Below are 19,292 nucleotides of genomic sequence, written 5' to 3'. Positions count from 1 at the left end.
GGGGGGGGGTGTCTGTTTTTCTGACTCCCCACTAAGCAAACCTACCAGGAGCACCAGACTGCTCTAAACTCTTAAACGGTGTTCAGGAGTTCCTTCTGCTGAGCCTGGCAGGGCCCTCTCCCACACAAGCCAGGCCCTGCAATTTCAGGCAAGAAGGTTACCCCAAGAAGTTGATGTCTTCAATCCCCCCGCCTCCCCACCCCCTCCTCAGCTGCCCACACTTTCCAGAAGGCTGCTGTGACTAAGGCAACCAGTATGTGCTTGCGGAGCTGTTCTCCAGTCATCACGGGGGGTATCGATCGGGACTGCTTGAGAGCAAGCGCTGCACACCTCTTCCCTCCAGCGTGCCCGTTAGCGCCAGACGTGACTTCTAACCCAGGGCGTGTCACCATCGCGCCCACCAGCTCCGCGCACTCAGCCCTTGATTAAGTGGGAGTCCGTTGTCAACTCCTGGCCTAATGAACTCATCCCCTCCACCCCACCCCTTCCCTGCTGCCTCCCATTCTGCTGGGAGCTCCTCTTTTGAGCTCTCACTATCTCACCCAATTATCTACCCCCTTTTAAAAACTCACTGCAGGAAGCAAACCACAATTGAATCAGCATGGCAAACAGGCCCTCACCCAATCCTTGCAGGAGTGTTGCAATGTTAGCTTGGCACAGAGGAGACAACACCAACTAAATTGCTGCCCCTAGAGCTCCCTGTTCACCATTCGGTTTATTGCACGGATACTAGGTGCCTACCCAATGCTAGGCACTGCGCTAGACAAAGGGGGACCACAGGCTTGGTCACAAAATCAGGCAGCATAGCATATCAGAGGCACACAGGGCTTTAGAGATGAGTCAATAAACACTTGCACCGTACAGGTGAGACTGAAGCCCAGAGAGGGAAAGCACTGCACCCAACGTCACACAGCTAGATGGGAGAGCAAGCTGAGTGTTGCTCTAGCACTGTTGCAAGACTGTGCCGTGTCGTTCGCCACAATGGGCCAGGCAGGTGGGGAGGGATGCCAGCTCTTGCTGAGCCTCTCACGGGAAGGTTTGCTCTCTCCTCAGGATCGTCTGCGAGATGGGCCACGCTCTCGTGGGAACCACCTCCGGGCCAGTGCGCCTGTGCATCGGCGAGTGTAAGCCGGAGTTCATGACCAAGTCCCACCAGCAGTACACCTTTGTGGTGAGTAGCGAGTCTGAGGCCGGGCCGCAGGTGCCCAGGAGGGCACACGTCGGCTCCAGACTCCTCCAGAAAGGCCCCCTCTCCCTCCCAAGCCAGGCACCACCAGGCTTCTTGCAGGCCAAGCAGAGAAAAGGGACCTTCCAGAAAAGGGAAGTTGTGGCCCCGCTGCTTTGCGAGCCTGTCTTTCCAGGGTAAGGTGGGCGTGTGATTAACAAAGCTCTAGAGACTGGCGTCCCAGAGGGCCAAAGGTCAGAGCTCTAAGGCAAAACCTGGCCTCTCTTAGAAAGTGGATCCTGGACTCCCACCAATGTGATCTCTCAGTCTAATTCCAGCCTAATGAGGACACGTAGCCTGAGGGACCTAATTAGTCGGGTCTATATTTACCCGCATGCTTTGTTTTCTGCCAAGGATATTTTAAGTGGGAGTTTAGAAATGTTGCTGAAATCTGGCAGAGAGACACGTGTCTGTGTGCAGGACCACGAGATCACTCTGCGTGTCAGTGTGGTGACAAACACACACACGTATGCACACTCACACCTGCAAACATCGCTTCAAGCTCAGGCCACAGGTAGCCAAGTCTCAAAGGCTTTTTCTATAAGGCTGGTGCTATATTCAGACTCAATCAATAACTTGTTTCTGGGGCCCAGGAGCCCACCGGGGCTATATTCAGACTCAATCAATAACTTGGCTTCTTAGGCCCTGAAGGCCCTTTTCTGACACTTACCTACATTGCTCCATCGGGTCCTTCATTAAAGCATTAACACCAGCAGATGGGGTCAAACCAGCCTTGCTGAGAGTTTTAAAAAATCTTTACACCACAAAATTCTGTTCTCTCTAAAACATTTTACTGCTTATTTTAGGTTTTCCAGCCTCTGCCTTCTCATCTTGACATCTCTAGCTTTTTCATACACTCTTCTCTCTCAAATGGGAGACTCCCATGCCCTGTCCATGGCCGACCGACTTCACCTCCTACCCGGGGCGACGGGGGGCTTGGGTAGGAGGGGCGAACGCAGGAGGACCAGCCGGGGAGAGGACTGTCTGATGTCGCAGCTGGGAGGGGCTTTAGAGATAACCTAGCCCACCCTCCTCCCGGGACAGGAGCAAACAGAAGTCCAGAAAGGTTCCAAAACTTGCCTCAGGGCCCACAGCAAGCGGCTGAGACAGACTAGAATTCACTCCTGTGTAGCTGCTCAGTTAAATGCACTGTCCACGCCACGCCACTGCCTCTGGGCAGAAGCATTTCTTTTCTGATTTAGGTCGGCTGCCTGATGCATTTTAGGCTCGACATTTCCTGTAAGCTTCAGACTTAATTTTATAACTTAGTGAGCTTGCTAGAAAGTCCCAGCCAGCCACGCACTATCCTCCCAGTGCGAGTCAGAGAAGCCACGCTGACGTTTACTGACAGCTCTCTGTACTAGGAATCCTGCTGCCCTTCCCATGCTTAGGGGGAGACGGAAGGACATGTGCATGGGCCACGGGTGGGGACTTCCCTCGCGGTGGCCCAGCCCAGGCAGGGACGCTTTATTGATCCCTATTGAGTTTGTGCCCAAAAAATCAGTACAGGCTCTAGATAGAGACGTGTTTTCAAATTGTTCTCAATTTGTAAACTAATTGATAGATTAGTCAGTGTCACCTCTGCTTTCCCTTCAGTGTTATGAGCACGAGACTCTCCGGGGAGTTAATTAATTCTGATGCGTGGCCTTCCCTGGACATGCCTAGAGACTCTTCCCGGAAAGGGCCTCAGCTGCAGGAGAAGCGGAGAGAGAGAGCATTTGGGATTAAAAGGGCAGGAAAAGCACCTCCATTCCCTGCATGCAGACAGTTCCTCCCTCTGTCCTTAGGTCTAGCTGTGGTCATTTCTCTGCTTCCTTCCAAAGAACCCTTCTGTGCTGTCACTCAACCCTATCCGAGGGCCAGAGTCGGGAGGCACCATGGTGACCATCACGGGCCATTACCTGGGGGCCGGGAGCAGCGTGGCAGTGCACCTGGGCAACCAGACCTGCGAGTTCTACGGGTGAGATGCAAGTCCCTGCTCTGGTGACTTGAGACACATGGAGGTTGCACGGGCTCGGCCCTCGTAAGCACAGACTCATGCTCGGGTCATCCCTTGTGCATACAAAGCTGAACACTGACCATCTGTCAGCCACCCGTGTAGCTTTGGGGATATAGAACGCCCTAAGAGAATTCCGAAAGCACCCGTGGGCGGGAAGCTGGTCTGCCTAGCAGTATCCCCTGAAAATCTCCTCAGACCATAAACTCCACAAGCGCAAGGACTGTGTGTTCACCTCTGTGCACAGTAGGTGCTCAGTGAGTGTTTGCAGGCTGCCTGACCAGACTCTAGGCCCTCGCTAAACAGTCATATTCTGGAAATTCAGAGAGAGGAGTTCCCCCAAAGTCCATAAAGCCCTATCTCTGGCCCACCCTCTCCAATGCTCTTCTCCAACTTGCTACCTCCTGAATCCAGCTAAGGTTGGGTCTCAGGTGAAAAGAGGGCACCGATCTCCGCTGATGAGGGGCGTGTTCCACAGCATAGAGTATAAAAGGGTAGGAGCCCACCGCTGGGCCGTTCCCTCAGATCAAGGAAAGCCCCTTTCCAGCCCAGGAGCACCCCAATGGCCTGTGCCTTTCTCAACCCTCGTGCTGTCCCCCTGTCAGGAGGTCCATGAATGAGATCGTGTGTGTCTCACCCCCCTCATCCAATGGGCTGGGCCCGGTGCCCGTTTCCGTGAGCGTCGACCGAGCCCGCGTGGATAACAACCTGCAGTTCGAGTACATAGACGACCCTCGGGTGCAGCGCATTGAGCCAGAGTGGAGCATTGCCAGGTGAGGCAGGGGTGGGAGGGGCGCACCTGGCTGCCGTGTGGCATGAGCCCCGAAGCCCAGGGCTGGCTCATGGGAGGTGATGCCAGTGGTTAAGGTCCACCGTGCCAGACCTGAGGGGTTTTGCTCAACCACCTCTGCTTCTTCCCAGCGGCCACACACCCCTGACCATCACGGGCTTCAACCTGGATGTCATTCAGGAGCCAAGGATCCGAGTCAAGTTTAACGGCAAAGAATCTGTCAATGTGAGTAACCGCTGGCCGCCCCGGCCCTCGGTGAGCACAGCTTCCTGTTTTGCAATGTGATGAGGAGAGCTGGCTGAAGACTCTGAGCCTGGAATCATGGCCCCAAATACCTGAACCTTACAATGATTTTTTATAATTACAGTATACGTTGTCAGAGGTGATATAGTGAGTATATAAAAGTACTGGCTTCTGAGCTTGTGACACAGCACAGAAGGGCTCCTGTTTTATGACACTTTGAGGTCCCTTGAGAATCAGTGTTGGGGGTGGTTGAAGAAATTCTGGCTCAGATTCAGACATGTCTGGAAGGGAGGCAGGACTCCGCCACCTATTAGCAGCACAACCACAGTCAAGCCATCGGACCTCTCTGCTGCTCCCCTCTGCAGTGACACTGCTCAGACTTCCCTGCACATGCGTGACATGCTGGCACTAGGCTGGCCCTGGGTAAACACTGTTCGCTGCATGCACATAATCCACCCGGGCACTGAGATGATCAGGCTGAACATTTTACTTTAATCCTCTGTGCAGAGCCATGTAATTTTTTTTCCACTGTGTAATTTTAAAAAAGTTTTCTGTATCATAAAAGAATATCTGATATATTGTTGTAAATTTTTTCAGTTTGTTCGAGTGGTTCCATCTCACTCTTTCACCTAGTATTTTTTGAAACATTATTGTATGCGTAATGATGTTCCACCGGGTGCTATCATGGCCATTATTGTCCATAGGAATTACCGTTATTACTGCCAGGACGTTCAGGGGACTGACGAGGCTAATACGGAGATGGGGAAGATGGTGTTGTGTCTCCCTGTTTTCCCTGACGCATCCCCAGCGTGCTCAAGCCTTCCTTAAGAAACAGAGATATGTAAATTGACAGTGCTAGAAGGTTAGATCTGGAAAGTTCTCCAGGATCATCTGGTTCAACCCCTCTCACTGTTGAGATAAATGACTTGCCCCTAATCATAAAAGTGGACTGGTAGCAGAGCCAAGCTAGGTCCCAAACATCTGGACGTTTCACAACTAGGCCACACAAAATGCTGGTGAGCTTGACGGTCCCTCTTGCCAGAGACGTGGGGGCACCTGTGTGACACCTTCAGGACCCACCGTGGTCTCGCTCTTTGGGCAGGGTGAGCACTTACCACCTCCTCCCAGGTGTAGAGCTTGATGCATGGGTGACAGAGCCCATGTCCCCATCCACTTCCAGACAGCAGCTTAGTGTCCCCGGCAGAGCATGGTGCACCTCCATCCTGCCAGACTCCAGGAGCCAGGGGAGGAGGATGAGGGGTGAGAATAAGAACAGTGAGCTCACACCCAGGAAGGATAAAACTCCCCAAAACAAATTAGCTACATGTTTTAAAATGTAGGTTTTGTCATTATTCAGGTGTAGCAAGGCCAGAGTATAGTTTGTCGTACTCACAGATCAGACTCCGGGAGACGGGGGCCTCCATGCCCCGGGGGCTGCGGGGAAGTAACTGGAGCTGGTCAGGAGGGAGAGGGAGAGGGAGACAGAGGAGGTGGCCAGAGCATTTCCTGTGCCTTCTGCAGGAGGGAACAGGCACCAGGCACAGCAGGGTAACCAAGTTTAGGACGGGCTAGTTTGAGTAATTTCAGCAGGCTCTGGGGCATGGGGGCTGTCCCTAGTTGTCTGACACCTTGTCCTGGGGTGATCAGGGCATGTGCATAGAGTGAAAGGAGGGGGCTGGGGTGCGGGGTCTGGGTGGGCTGGTTTGCGTGTGAAAGGCATGCTCACAGGAAAGTTTTCCTACCTCTAGGGTCTGGCTGGCCCTGGGAGGGACATTCCCTCCCCAGCCAGCAAGGCCCCAGATGTCAAAGCATCAGAATACAGGAAATAAAAGACCTAATTCGTACAGCACAGAGAGAATTTTGGAGAGTGAGTACGTGACTGACAAGGTTGACCTCCAAAGGCTGTGGCGTGAGTCCTCCGGAAGCCCTGGGCTGGGAGCCACCCCCAAGCCCCCTGCTGCACCTGATACCTGTAGCAGAAGGTCCTAGGTCCTCTCTCCCCTCTGGGCAGGGATCTCCCCAGTACTCTCCCAGTCCCAGCTACCATGATCTCAATGTTTCAAGGAATTAAGAAGTAGTTCTGCCCTCTGGAGAGCTGGGGCGGGGAGGAGGGGGTGGTGCTCAGCTTCAATGGGGAGGTACCTGGAGTCTACAGGCTAGCAGGCCTGGGGAGAGGCATGTGGGAATGCAGTTTTCCACCAAGCCAGGCTCCAGAATGGGGAGTTCCTACACTCTGTCCTCTTTCAGGAGTGGTGGAGAGAGGCCCTTTGCCCCTGCAGCCCTGCTTGGGCCCCATCTCCTCCTCAGCCCTCCTGGGGCTACCCTCCCTCACCTTTGGGGTTTGAAGCAGCCCCAGTGAGTAGTGAGACAGGCCAGAGCATAGCTGCAAAACCCAAAGGAATGTTTGACTAACAAAGTGCCGATGCAGCACAGGGCAGGAAGCATACAGAGGCCTCTTGTGTGGGAGTGATTTGCTTGTTCACAGAGGAGCCCAATCTAGGGAAACTGGACCAAGCAGGGAGGAGGACAGGAAGGGGGTGAAGAGGCTCACTGAGGCTGGGGCTCTTCCCTTCAGAGCCCAGGGATTGAGCCTCCCTGGCTCAGCTCTGCCTATTTCACTCCACCCTTCATTCTGCATGTGCCTCAGTGTCCCCAGTGGGAACATGAAAGGGACATTAGGTTCCCAAGGGCTGCTGAACCGTGCCATGAAAAGGGTGGGAATAGGTACTGACCCCATTAGAGCAAGCTGTGTTGTCCCCCACCAGTGCACTTTTTCGCTTTTTACACCCACGTGTCCATTTACCCATGCTGCACCCTACTGCGTTCCAGGCCCTTGGCCAGGGCTGCGTCATATTGTGAAGCTTATCTGTCGTCCCCTCCAGACAGTGACTATTTCATTTTATAGCCCCAACTTCTAGCACAGTGCCTGGTGCAAAGTAGATGCTCAGACTGTGTTGGTGAATGAATGAGGTTAAAATGCACTTTCCCTCCTTCCAAGAAATATCACCACCTTTTTTTCAAAGGCTTCGCCATGTAACGAAGACGAGCAAGTAACCCAGTGATGAGAAGCAAAAGCAAGCGGAGGGCGGGAGGGCAGCAGCAGGCCCCAGGTTCTGCCCTCCAGGCGCTCGGGGTTTGACTTCTGCACTCTGAACCTTTCAGGTGTGTAAAGTGGTGAACACAACCACCCTCACCTGCCTGGCACCCTCTCTGACAACGGACTACCGGCCGGGCCTGGACGCAGTGGAACGGCCAGACGAGTTCGGGTTTGTCTTCAACAATGTCCAGTCTTTGCTGATTTACAATGACACCAAGTTCATCTACTACCCCAACCCGACCTTTGAGCTGCTCAGCCCTACTGGAGTCTTGGACCAAAAGCCAGGATCGCCCATCATTCTGAAGGTAGGGACAGCGGTGGTAGAGGCCATCCCACTCTCCCTACCTGGCTTTCTTTCTGGTGCTTTCTCTGCACCTGGACTGGCAACGCTGTCATCTTCCATAGAAGGAGCTTGTTTATAGATAGTGACTCAATGAGCGATATATCTTACGCTCAGGATTCTCCAGACATACTTTAAAATATTTCTCTTTGTTCTTGTGAGCTTTGGGAACCAGCGAGCTGGGAGGAACTGGTTCCTTTTCTGTCTACTCTGTGACCGCGGTAACCTGCACATGCGTTTCAGGAGGTCACAGTCACCTGGTACCATCGGTCCAAGTGTTTTGTTATTCCACCACTTCCATCAAATCCCACGTATCCTCCTTTAAATTTTCTCTTGTTTGGCATTTTGTCTCCCCTGCCTCTTTCCCGCTCTCTTCCTCCCTTTCCGTCTTCCCTCCTCTCTCTTCTCTCTAGACGGTAGCTGACAGATGTCCCCTCCAAAGGGCTTGCCATGGAGTCCTTTACTGGTTTTTGCGTTGCTGCCTGCCCCGTCTCCCTAATGTCTTTTTAAGTAGCCAGTTAACTTCTGCGTGAACATGTCAATTATTCCCATTAAGATTGCCATTCTCCACAGGGCAAAAACCTCTGCCCTCCTGCCTCCGGAGGGGCCAAACTCAACTACACGGTGCTGATTGGAGAGACCCCTTGCACCGTCACTGTGTCTGAGACTCAGCTCCTCTGCGAGCCTCCTGCCCTCACTGGGCAGCACAAGGTCATGGTGAGTGAGCCCCTCCTCGGCCTGTGACTCCCGCCCCCTGAGGTGCATGCACAGTCTGTCCTAAGGCCAGGCGCTCTCTGCCCATCCTTGCCTGACTCATCCCCCCACATCTCATCAACATGTCCTACATCAAAGTTGGCAGTCGTTGAGGACTCGAGAAAAGGCAGGCAGATACCGTGGCAGGAAGTTGCTTCATATCCAAATCTGCACTGTGTGGTTGTGGTCTGTCCCATCCTCCCTCGCTCCGCAAGGGTTTGCTGGCATGCCGGGGCTCTACACCTGTGTGCATCCGTGTGCGTCTGTGTGTGTACAATGCACAGGTTCACGTGGGCGGGATGGTGTTCTCGCCTGGCTCGGTGAGTGTCATCTCAGACAGCTTGCTGACCCTGCCAGCCATCGTCAGCATCGCGGCCGGCGGCAGCCTCCTCCTCATCATCGTCATCATCGTCCTCATTGCCTACAAGCGCAAGTCTCGGGAAAACGACCTCACTCTCAAGCGGCTCCAGATGCAGATGGACAACCTGGAGTCCCGCGTGGCCCTGGAGTGTAAGGAAGGTAAGTGGAGGCACGCCCTCACTGGCTGGGCCCTCACCCCACCCATCACGATCTTCTCTGCAAACAACTCCCATTGCTCCAGGCCAAGCCTTTACGCTCCTCTTTGACCTCCGCTTACCCAGAAACTTCCCTCAGCGCCAGAGAAGTCCTATAAAGAATTCCCCCTGCGTGGAGACTCAGGTCCAGTGGCACCGTTCTAGTCCCCCATCTGCCTGGACTCATCCCACAAGCTAGCCAACTCCCTCTCAGGGCCTCGATGTCCCCATGGACAGAGCCTCCCAGGCCCCGTTTTCTCAGACTCTAGAACCCCACGTGGGAGAGTCCGGCTCCCAGCTTTCGCGCAGCTATCTCTGCAGCACGTGGCAGCAGTGACAGAAAAGGCAGGAGAGCACCTGCCCCTTCCCCCCCGGGGTTTGTTTTCATCCGCGCTGCTGTAGGCTCGCTGGCATCCTTGGCCCCGGATGTGTGTGGGAGCGGAGATTGTGTTTTCTCCTGTCTCCCACGCAACCACAGCCCCGAGGTGACGAGTGTACCTGGCGTCCTCTCAGGCTTGAGGACCTGGCAGGCTCTCTGGGTAAACATCTCAATTAGAAATCAAAACATTTCTCATTTTACTGTAAACGTCAAGATCAGAAACAAGCCTCTGCTGGATGAGAGGAAAGAGCTGGGCTGGGAAATAGGAAAGGTTGGGGCCCAGGCTCCTTCTGGCACCAGGGCTGGTGGGTCTGGGAGAGGAGGTTGCCAGAGAGACAGGCCTGCCGCCAAGGTGAGACCTCGAAGCCCTTCCCCCGTCAACTCTCCTCTCTGCTCTCCACGGAGGTCAGATGGCCAGAGCTTCCAGGGTTTTGCATTGAACACCTCCGCCACTGTCTCTCAAATGCCTCCAGGATCTTTGCCGAATAGCCCACTTGTGGTGTTCTTCCTTTTTCTTTGTTTTCTTTTTGTTTTTTTAGAGATGGGGTCTCACTCTGTAACCCAGGCTGGAGCACAGTGGTGCAGTCAGGGCTCATTGCAGCCTCATACTCCTGGGCTCAAGCGATCCTCCCGCCTCAGCCTCCCGAAGTGCTGGGATCACAGGCGTGTGAGCCACTGTGCCCAGCCATCCTTTTTCTTTGTTTTAACTGCACTTGTAATATGTAGAAGGAAAATTCGAAATTATAGATAAGCATACAGGAGAAAATAGTATACAAACCATGCATTTCCCCACCACCTAAAAAAGCCAGCCTAAGAGTATCCCCCCACCACTGGGGACACACCCCTGGAGTCCTCACTGTCTCTGCACCCCAGGCCCTCCCTCCTCCTTCACAAACTTCCTCTCCCCCCTGCCCCTGACTGGGGTTCCCCGCTGAGCCTCCCCTCTCTGCTCACTCTTACAGCTTTTGCTGAGCTCCAAACAGATATCAACGAGCTGACCAGCGACCTGGACCGCTCAGGAATCCCCTACCTGGACTACCGTACCTATGCTATGCGAGTGCTGTTCCCGGGCATCGAGGACCACCCGGTCCTGCGGGAGCTGGAGGTAACACCTGCCTCGCTGGCCCAACCACCCTGCAGGGACACAGGGCCGGGGTTTCCTAGGAAATGGAGAGGGGACCCAGCAGCACGGAGTAGGGTCAGGCGTGAGGAGGGGCCCATAGTTCCTGCCAGCATCACAGCTGCAGAGCTATCAGGGAGATCACAGCCAAGGGGGCACCCGGGCTCTTGGGGATGACTCCAGGGTAAGGCTCAGCGTTCGTCATTTTTTCATGGACGACCGAATTAATTAACTAAGATCCTGCCTCCTTCTAAAATGGATTTAAGGTGGCTTAAAGGAAGACATAGGATTGTGTAAGGTTTGTTTGTTCATTTGTTGGTTTGTTTTCCTAAAGATAATAAGTCAGGACAGAGGGGACTAAGGGGAGGCTAGTAAACTGGAGGAGTCCCGTGAGGTATCTCCGGTCGTATCCTTGGGAAAATCAGGCGGCGTCCCCTCCGAGGGCGCCTCACGGAGCCCGGCCCTCCCAGCCCAGCGGAAGGTCAGAGCAGACTGCAGACCTCAGAGTCATCGCGGGTGGGTGGAAGGGGGTGGAAGTGGTACAGGCCTCGCGGACTGGGTTCCGTCCCGGGTGTCACTGTAAGGCCCCAGTGGACCCTAGGGTAGGAGCCCAGAAGCCTGTCCTCTGAGGGTGTCGCCCCGCCGCGCCCACCGCAGGTGCAGGGAAATGGGCAGCAGCACGTGGAGAAGGCCCTGAAGCTCTTTGCGCAGCTCATCAACAACAAGGTGTTCCTGCTCACCTTCATCCGCACGCTGGAGATGCAGCGCAGCTTCTCCATGCGCGACCGGGGCAACGTGGCTTCGCTCATCATGACCGGCCTGCAGGGCCGCCTGGAGTACGCCACCGACGTCCTCAAGCAGCTCCTCTCCGACCTCATCGACAAGAACCTGGAGAACAAGAACCACCCCAAGCTGCTCCTCCGGAGGTCTGACTGACGGCCGGCCGTGGGCAGGGCGTGGGGCGGGTGGCGGGTGTCTGAGCAGCAGGAGAGGGCCTGTTCTCCAGAAATGACATCTGTGCGGAGCAGCCTGCGTCCTCTGTGTCCCCAGGGCAGAATCTGATGTTGCCCCGGCCCGGGACACTGCAGGGTCTGAGGCCTCGGCTTAGATCTCCGCTGGAGCCCCAGCTCTGCCACCCGCAGGCTCTGCAATTTGGGGCCGGTGCTGTAACCTCTCTGCTGTTTAGTTTTCTCTTAGACAAAATGAAAAAAAAAAAAAAAATAGCCCCCATCTCAGCCTTCCCTCCCCATGCCTCCAGAGCCGCACTGTCCAGCATAGCAGCCACAGGCCATAGTAGCTGCTGCTAATTAAAATAGAAGGTCAAAATCAGCTCCTGCATCACGCCAGCCGCATTCCAAGGGCTCAGCCACCACATGCGGCTAGGGGCCGCCATATTGGGCAGCACAGATAGAGAACATTTCTGTTGTGGCAGAAGGTTCTAGTGAATGGTGCTGGGCTAGAGATTTGGTGTGGCCTGCCCTTTCTGTGCTCGGCTTCCCAGATCTGAGTCACCAGCCTCCACTACATAAGCCCATTGCCATTTTCCTGCCAGGAGAGAAGGTTGGAGACCTTGGCATCCCTCGAGCCCATCTCCTCTAGAGGCCGCAGGGAGCCGAGGACGGTTCTGGAGCTCCTCTGGGCCACGGGGGTTGGAATCCTCCACCTCCGCTCACCACCCCTCCTTTTAGCCTTCTCCTAGCCAGGTCTCAGGCTTCCAGGCCCCACGTGGGGTAGGAGGGAGGAAGAATGGCTTTGTTTTATGATGTGGAGCCCCTATCCTGCCAATCTGAGCATTAGAAACTCTCATTAAGAACTGTTGTATTTAAATTAGAGCTAATCTCAGGCACAATGCAGGGAGAGGGTGCTGGGAGGAGCCAGGGGAGAAAGCTACAATTTTTTCTGCCTTTGTCACTCTCTCCCGGGCCCAGATTGCTGAGCAGTCCTGGCAAATGCCTGGGATTTACTGCAACCAGAGGGTATAATTTACACCACGTGCAGGGAGTTAAAATGCCCCTCTGGAGAGGGTCTGTCACAGCGGCTTTGTTCTTTTCCCAAATCCCCAGATCTGTAGCCCTGGGGTGGGGGAGGGGAGGGAGGGGCGGTGCTCGCACAAGCAGATCCCCTGTTGGCTAAACACTCAAGCGCTGCTCTCCACGTGAGGGGCCAGGATTCGGGACCCCACATGTCCTCAGCAATGACAGCTAATACTTACGGAGTGCTCAGCAGGTACCAGGCGCTTTTCTTAGCACTTTGCAAATATTAACTCATTCGACCCTGACCACAACTGTGGGGGGCGGATGTTATTACTACTGTCTCCCTTTGGAGAGGGCCAAACTGAATCCAGAGAGGTTAAATGATTTGCACAAGGTCACACAGCCAGTGCAGGGCAGAGTCAGGATCTGAACTCAACGCAGCCAGCCTCTGAGTGTGTGGAGGGGAAGATACCAGGTACCTTCCAGATATGCAAAGCAGAGTGTTCAGGCATGTAAGAAATCCCAGAGGGACAGGAAAGTCACTATGTATCACTCTAAGGCCAGAGGAGGTCAGGAGAATGGGTCCTTTACAACCCCAAATGATGTCCACCCGATGTCTTTAGCAGCAGCCCCTGTCCCAGATCCAGCCAAGCAGCTCAGGCTAGCGCAGACACCAGGGCTCGAGGGCCCTACCCCTCCATTCCAGGCTCGAGGAAATTGAGGCCCAGAAAGAAGCTGCCCATGCCCCAAGGTCACACTGACAGTTCCTCATGGAGCTGGGCTGGGACCCAGGTGTCCTTGTTCTGCCATGCTCTGTTGCACTCCTGGGCCACAGCCACACGAGGATCCCAGGCCCCACCACCGAGACCCCTCCGTAACGGAATGCCCTCGTCCCTCTCTCCTCCCCAGGACGGAGTCTGTGGCTGAGAAGATGCTGACCAACTGGTTTGCCTTCCTCCTGCACAAGTTCCTGAAGGTGAGAAAGGCCATGAGCTGGGGACCCCGAGTCCAGAGCAAGGTGGTGGCTGCTCCTCTGATCCTGGCCATGGGGGCTGCGTGGGGACCCCATCCCTCGGGAACAGGAACCCACCTGGCCTGGGTGCTCCAAAGCAAAGCGGGCCTGGGAAGCCCCTCTGCCCGCTGCCCCGGCTCCGCGAGAGGAAGGGGAGAATGAGCAAGCCCGCGCAGGCCGGGGCCCGCACTTCCCTCCCTGCCTGTGCCCGCAGGAGTGTGCGGGGGAACCGCTCTTCATGCTGTACTGCGCCATCAAGCAGCAGATGGAGAAGGGCCCCATCGACGCCATCACGGGCGAGGCCCGCTACTCCCTGAGTGAAGACAAGCTCATCCGGCAGCAGATCGAGTACAAGACCCTGGTGAGGAGGCCAGAAGCTCGGGGGACAGTGTGTGCATCCTCTGCTTCTGACGCACGTCCTACCTGCCGACCTCAAAGGCAGCCTGGGGGGCCAATACAGAGGCCGGGCAATGGTCTGGGGCGAGCCCAAAGGGCATCCCGAGTGTACCAAGGGCAAGGCCACACCTGCACTGCCCCTCCCCTATCTCATCTGGTGAGCCCTGAGAGCCCTCTATGCTTCAGTTTACCCTAGACAATATTGAGGGAGAAAGAAGTCACCCATCATTAGGTGTCAGGTCATTATTAACAGCATTATGGGAAAGATGTGAGATGTGGATTCCTAATAAGGAGGCTTTGGGGAGGTGTGAGGCTGGCACTTGACATATCTAGAACCATCTCTAGACCCCTGGGGTGCCTCATGTCTCCCCTAAGCTATCCAGGAGCTAGAAAGTAGAAGTCCTGGTTCTCTGAGGAAGAGGAGGCGGACACAATGACTCAGGCTCTCACTTGGCAGAGACTGTAGGAGGATAAGGGAAACAGAGGCACAGACCAGATAAGCATCTTTATTTCTTCTATAAGGAGGGTGAACCTTGGAAAAAGAGGATTCCGAGGCCCCGACCCTCTTCCTCAAACTGCTCCTTCGGCGCCTGTCCCGCTCACCCTCCGTCCCCCACTTGCAGATCCTGAACTGTGTCAACCCCGACAATGAGAACAGCCCAGAGATCCCAGTGAAGGTGTTGAACTGTGACACCATCACACAGGTCAAGGAGAAGATCCTCGACGCCGTGTATAAGAACGTGCCCTACTCCCAGCGGCCCAGGGCGGTTGACATGGACTTGGGTAGGCAGCCTGGCCTCGGAGTGCGAGGGCGAGGGGGGTGCAAGCCGCTTCCTGGGCAGCGTTCAGGTCGTGGGAGGGGTGGGGCAAGGGGAGTCCTGCCGTGCACCTGGCCCCTCCTGGGGGGCGTGACTGGGCCCTGGCCAGGCGAGGGCCATGAGAAATGCTTCCTCCTTGGGGCACCACCTGCTCAGCTGTTGCTGTCACTGGAGAGGCCCCCACGTGTCCCCCTGGCCTGCTGCCCAGACCCCATGGAGCCCGAGATGCCTCTAAGCTCTATCAGTGGCACCAGCCTGGGGAAGCCAAGGTGGCCAGGTCCCTAGAGGGGGTGCAACTGTGGGACCCTGGGTCCCAGCTGCCACACCACTCACGCTGCCACCTGCCCCACCCCCTCCACCCAGAGTGGCGCCAAGGCCGGATCGCCAGGGTCGTGCTGCAAGACGAGGACATCACCACCAAGATCGAGGGCGACTGGAAGCGGCTCAACACGCTGATGCATTATCAGGTGAGGGCGGGGCCTCTCTGCCTGCCCTGTTGCATGTTCCTTCCCTCTGAGCCTCGTCTAAGGCCTGGAAAGCCTGAAAGGGGTTTTCCTCTCTCCCCTTCCCGCTCCCCCCCAAGCCTCCAGCAGTGGTTCTCAGGCATGGCTGCTCACTGGCGTAACCGGGGGAATTTGTGAAAAATGATGGGTGTCCAGATTCCACCCTCAGAAATGGAGTTAAGGGTCCGGGGTGAGACGTAGGCATCTCTATCCTGTGTATCTCTAGCTCTGCAGAAAAAACTGCACAGTGCAAAGTCCTCCACGTGTTCATACACGGTTAGGCTGTCACTTTCGCTCTTCAGCATGTCGCTAAGGCAGCTCACACTTCTGACTTGCCGTGCGGCGGGCAATTGGTTAGACTCGTCTGCGTGTCTTCTATTCTGCCACTTAGTGGCCAGTGTCCTTGGAAAAATTGTTATTTCTTAAGCTGTCTCTCTTCTCACCGATGAAATGGGGCCCATCGTGAACCCTGCCCCACGCGGCTGTGTGGCGTAGATTAGATGCAGCCGGGGAAGGGTTCGGCACACTGGCAGACGCGCCGAGTGAGCAGTCAGAAAACCCCAGCAAAAGAACCCTGGATCGAGGAGGTACCCACTGTCGCCTCCCCTTCCCTCCCATGGTAACCACTCACAGCGGGGGGTCTCTGTAAGATTAAGCACAGGTAGACAGGTTGAGATTTGGGAAAAATACTAAAATAGAAACTGGAAATGAGAGACACCAAGGGAAATTAAACCAACCAGAGGAAGCGCCTCAGGCTGCAAGACCCATGGGACTGTCTGATTAATAATGGCCTCCCCGTCCCTGCCTCGGAAAGGGAGGCGTGCAGGGGGCTGGCAGGCTGGGCTCTCGAGCACCGAGCTGCCAACTGCCAGGCCGCTGGGAGGCCCTGCAGCGGGCCGGGAGCCTCCAGGGGCACAGAGGAAGCTGGGGGCACTGGGATCCCCGAAATGCTCTTCAGGCCCTGTCGCCCTCACTGGCCTGCATGTCCCCTGCTGACACCGTGCCTGGCCCCCTGCCCCAGATGACGTGGGTGTGGTGTATCGGGAAGAGAAAAGGCTTTGGAAGCTGTATTTAATCCCCCGCTTCCCCACTCACGGGTGGTACAACTTTAAGCTCTTTGAACCTTGGACTCCTTATCTGCAAAATGGACATAACAACCCTGACTTGTAAAGGTGTGAGGCACAGGGGCTGTGTCCTTACACACAGGTAGCTGCAGTCACCCCTGTTAATTCTGTACACACACCCCCACCACCCCCACCACCACTACTTCATGTAGTGCTTAATGCACCCAGTAGAACAATTGTAATGAACTAAGTAGAGCTACATGAGGAAGAGCAAAAGAGAACAGCATTATGCTCCCAAATTATAGGTTTCGAAAGGGCAGGGGCAGGGCCTTTCTTCTTCTGTCTCTGCTGCCCTAAAGCTTGCTACGGGGCTGGCTGTCCCATGGCTCCCAGTCAGAAGAATGGAATATTCTGTTCTTATGGTGCTCATCATACAAAGCACTTTCAATTCCCTGATGTCATTTATCATTCATGTATGCACTCATTCCTCAAATATTTACTGAGCTTTTACTGAGTGCAAGGCACTTCCCACACGTAGCCCTGAGTGACAGGGGACAGCAGGGAGCCTTTCTCCCTCTGGGAGACAGTGATGATGATGGTGTTCGTAATAGCAATGCTCATACCGGCATTTGCTGAGTGCTCACTGAGCACCAGGCGCCACTCTCAGCCATCATGTGTCTTAACTCCCTTAAACCTCGACACGATTATTATCCCCCTTGACAACTGAGGCACAGAGGGGTGAAGTCATGTAGCTGGTAAGTGACAAAGCCAAGGTCAGGCCCAGCCAGGCACCTTGACCACAGACTTATGCTGCCTGTTGGTTAAGAGAGAGAAGAACCAAGGACGAGAGGTTTAGTGACTAGACCTGGAATTGAGTTGAACTGTGGGCATTTGAGTCACCTTGAGAATCTTCCTTTCGGTGATAAAAAACCATGAATGATAACGTAGTCTGTTCTCCCTGAGAGTGTAAACCCCTGCCCCTGTCAAGAGTTCAGAGTATCATTTCTGGGCTGTCAGTTGCAAGGAGAATTCCTGAAAGACAGAGGTAAAACGTTCCCCCTCCCAGTCCTGGTGCTGATGGTGCAAACTGCTGACTCGTCCAGGAAGCTGCTCCGGCTGGGAAGTGATGAGCTTCAGCCTCTTCCAGGCACAGGGGCTTTGCACCATCAAGAGGGAGCCTTCCCCTCTTGTTACCCTCCCTGAAGTCAAAGGTCCTTGGAGCCCCTACCGAAGAAAATCTGCATAATCTTAATTAACAAAGAGATATTAAAAAACTTCCCGGGCTCCTGCAGATTTATAGGGAGGGTAAAATTAAACACCACCACTAAAACCTGCTATCAGGGAATCTCGTTAGCACTAATGTTCATTTATAGTTTGACTTCCCAACATTTAATTCTTTTTTGGTGGGAGAGAAGGACTGACAATTTAAGACCCAGAAAGATGGTTTTATGACTGGTGCAGCTATAAATCAAACTTATAAAGTTCATAAAAATTGTTAAAATAAAAAATGGTTTAATAGGAATGTTTTATGGCCCATAACATTATTATAGCTGTTTTATTCCCTCTGCGTTAGGGGTTTAATTGGATCGCCACAATTCTGGGGATTCTCTGTTTTTATTGGATGGAGGGTAATCTTAAATCAAAATGGCCCCAAATGTCTTCAATATGGCTCCTCATTTATCAGCCCTCTCCCTACAGGCTGGGTGCTGAGCCTGGGCACCCTCGCAGGGGATGGGACGAGAGACCATCTTTTTCTCCGATGCCCCAAGGGTAGTTGCCCCTTTGGCAAAACTCTTCAAAGTGGTTCAGGCATTATAGGATGCAGGCTGGAAAGAAATCAGAGCCAACAGGGTGAATGGGCTTTGGACCAGTGTGACTTGATATAAAATCCCAAATTAGGATATCTAATGAGGAGAACATGTGCTCTGGAGCCTGCCAGACCTGGCTGCTACAAATGCTGGCTCTACCAATGTATTAATTATGGGACCTTGAAGATGTCACTTAGCGTCTCTATGCTTCCATTTCTTCATCTGTAAAATGGGAATAATTGTGCATAACTCATACCCGATCGAGTCCAGTAGAAATACAATGCAAGCCACATGTGTCATTTAAAGATTTTTACTAGCCATTTAAAAAGTAAAAATAAACAGATTAATTAATGTTAATATATTTTATGTAATGTAATCAATATAGAATAATTATCATTTCACTTTGTAATAAATATAAAAATGACTAAGATAGCTTATATTCTTTTATTCATACTAAGTCATTAAAATCAACTGTATATTGTACATTTATAGTACACTTCAGTTCAGATACTTAGCGTTCATTTCAGTTTGAACTGGCTACATTTCAAGTCCTCAATAGCCGTATTGAGCTACCATATTGGGCAGTGCAAGTCTAGCCCAATAAAAACTCAAAAAACCATAGTAATGGTTATTTCTAGTGTTCTTGATTGAACTCCTTGCTCTCTACCCCATGCCTATTCTATAACCCTCTGGAAGTACTTGACTATTTGACTTCCCAAGACACCTCCATTCACCCATACTGTGTACTTTTTGTACCTTTCTCAGGTGTCAGACAGGTCAGTGGTGGCTCTGGTCCCCAAACAGACATCTTCCTACAACATCCCTGCCTCTGCCAGCATCTCCCGGACATCCATCAGCAGATACGGTAAGGACCAGCAAGGCAGTCTGAGCCGCTTGGAGTGGAGTGTTCCAGGGCCTCCCAGGGCCTGCTCATGACCCCTTCTAACAGCAGGGAGCGCATGCTGCGGCCTGGCCTGGCCTCCATTCAGCGGCTCTTGCTCGTTTGTTTCCCTTCCTCCCTGGTCCAGTCATTCCCAGAGCAGCCTGTGTGTCCACAGCTGTGGGAGCAGGTGGCACTGGGACCTTCCTTTGATATCCTTTGATAGGCACCTACATGGGGGTTCATCTATTCCAGTCCCAGTTTATGGCTATTGTCTTGGCTGTATTATTAATAGTACTCTTTTACTCCCAGACATGTCCCAGTTTAGACAGTAAATCAGT

General features: G+C 53.8%; 1 protein-coding gene across 1 annotated transcript in view; it reads left to right on the top strand.

Moving 5' to 3' along the window:
• Positions 1 to 19,292, top strand: part of PLXNA2 (plexin A2) — a 201,949-nt gene that overhangs the window by 175,435 nt on the left and 7,222 nt on the right. Inside the window, exons 14-27 of the mRNA XM_045536127.1 lie at positions 1,054 to 1,171; positions 3,049 to 3,185; positions 3,827 to 3,994; positions 4,143 to 4,236; positions 7,417 to 7,656; positions 8,265 to 8,408; positions 8,729 to 8,963; positions 10,340 to 10,482; positions 11,155 to 11,423; positions 13,380 to 13,446; positions 13,697 to 13,843; positions 14,502 to 14,661; positions 15,060 to 15,163; positions 18,837 to 18,936. Coding sequence (XP_045392083.1) covers positions 1,054 to 1,171; positions 3,049 to 3,185; positions 3,827 to 3,994; positions 4,143 to 4,236; positions 7,417 to 7,656; positions 8,265 to 8,408; positions 8,729 to 8,963; positions 10,340 to 10,482; positions 11,155 to 11,423; positions 13,380 to 13,446; positions 13,697 to 13,843; positions 14,502 to 14,661; positions 15,060 to 15,163; positions 18,837 to 18,936 — 2,126 coding nt within the window. The remainder of the gene's footprint in view (positions 1 to 1,053; positions 1,172 to 3,048; positions 3,186 to 3,826; positions 3,995 to 4,142; positions 4,237 to 7,416; positions 7,657 to 8,264; positions 8,409 to 8,728; positions 8,964 to 10,339; positions 10,483 to 11,154; positions 11,424 to 13,379; positions 13,447 to 13,696; positions 13,844 to 14,501; positions 14,662 to 15,059; positions 15,164 to 18,836; positions 18,937 to 19,292) is intronic.

This window comes from Lemur catta, chromosome 23, assembly GCF_020740605.2.
Source record: "Lemur catta isolate mLemCat1 chromosome 23, mLemCat1.pri, whole genome shotgun sequence".
In the NCBI taxonomy this organism is placed as follows: Eukaryota; Metazoa; Chordata; class Mammalia; order Primates; family Lemuridae; genus Lemur; species Lemur catta.
This window is presented reverse-complemented; position numbering and strand designations above follow the sequence as displayed.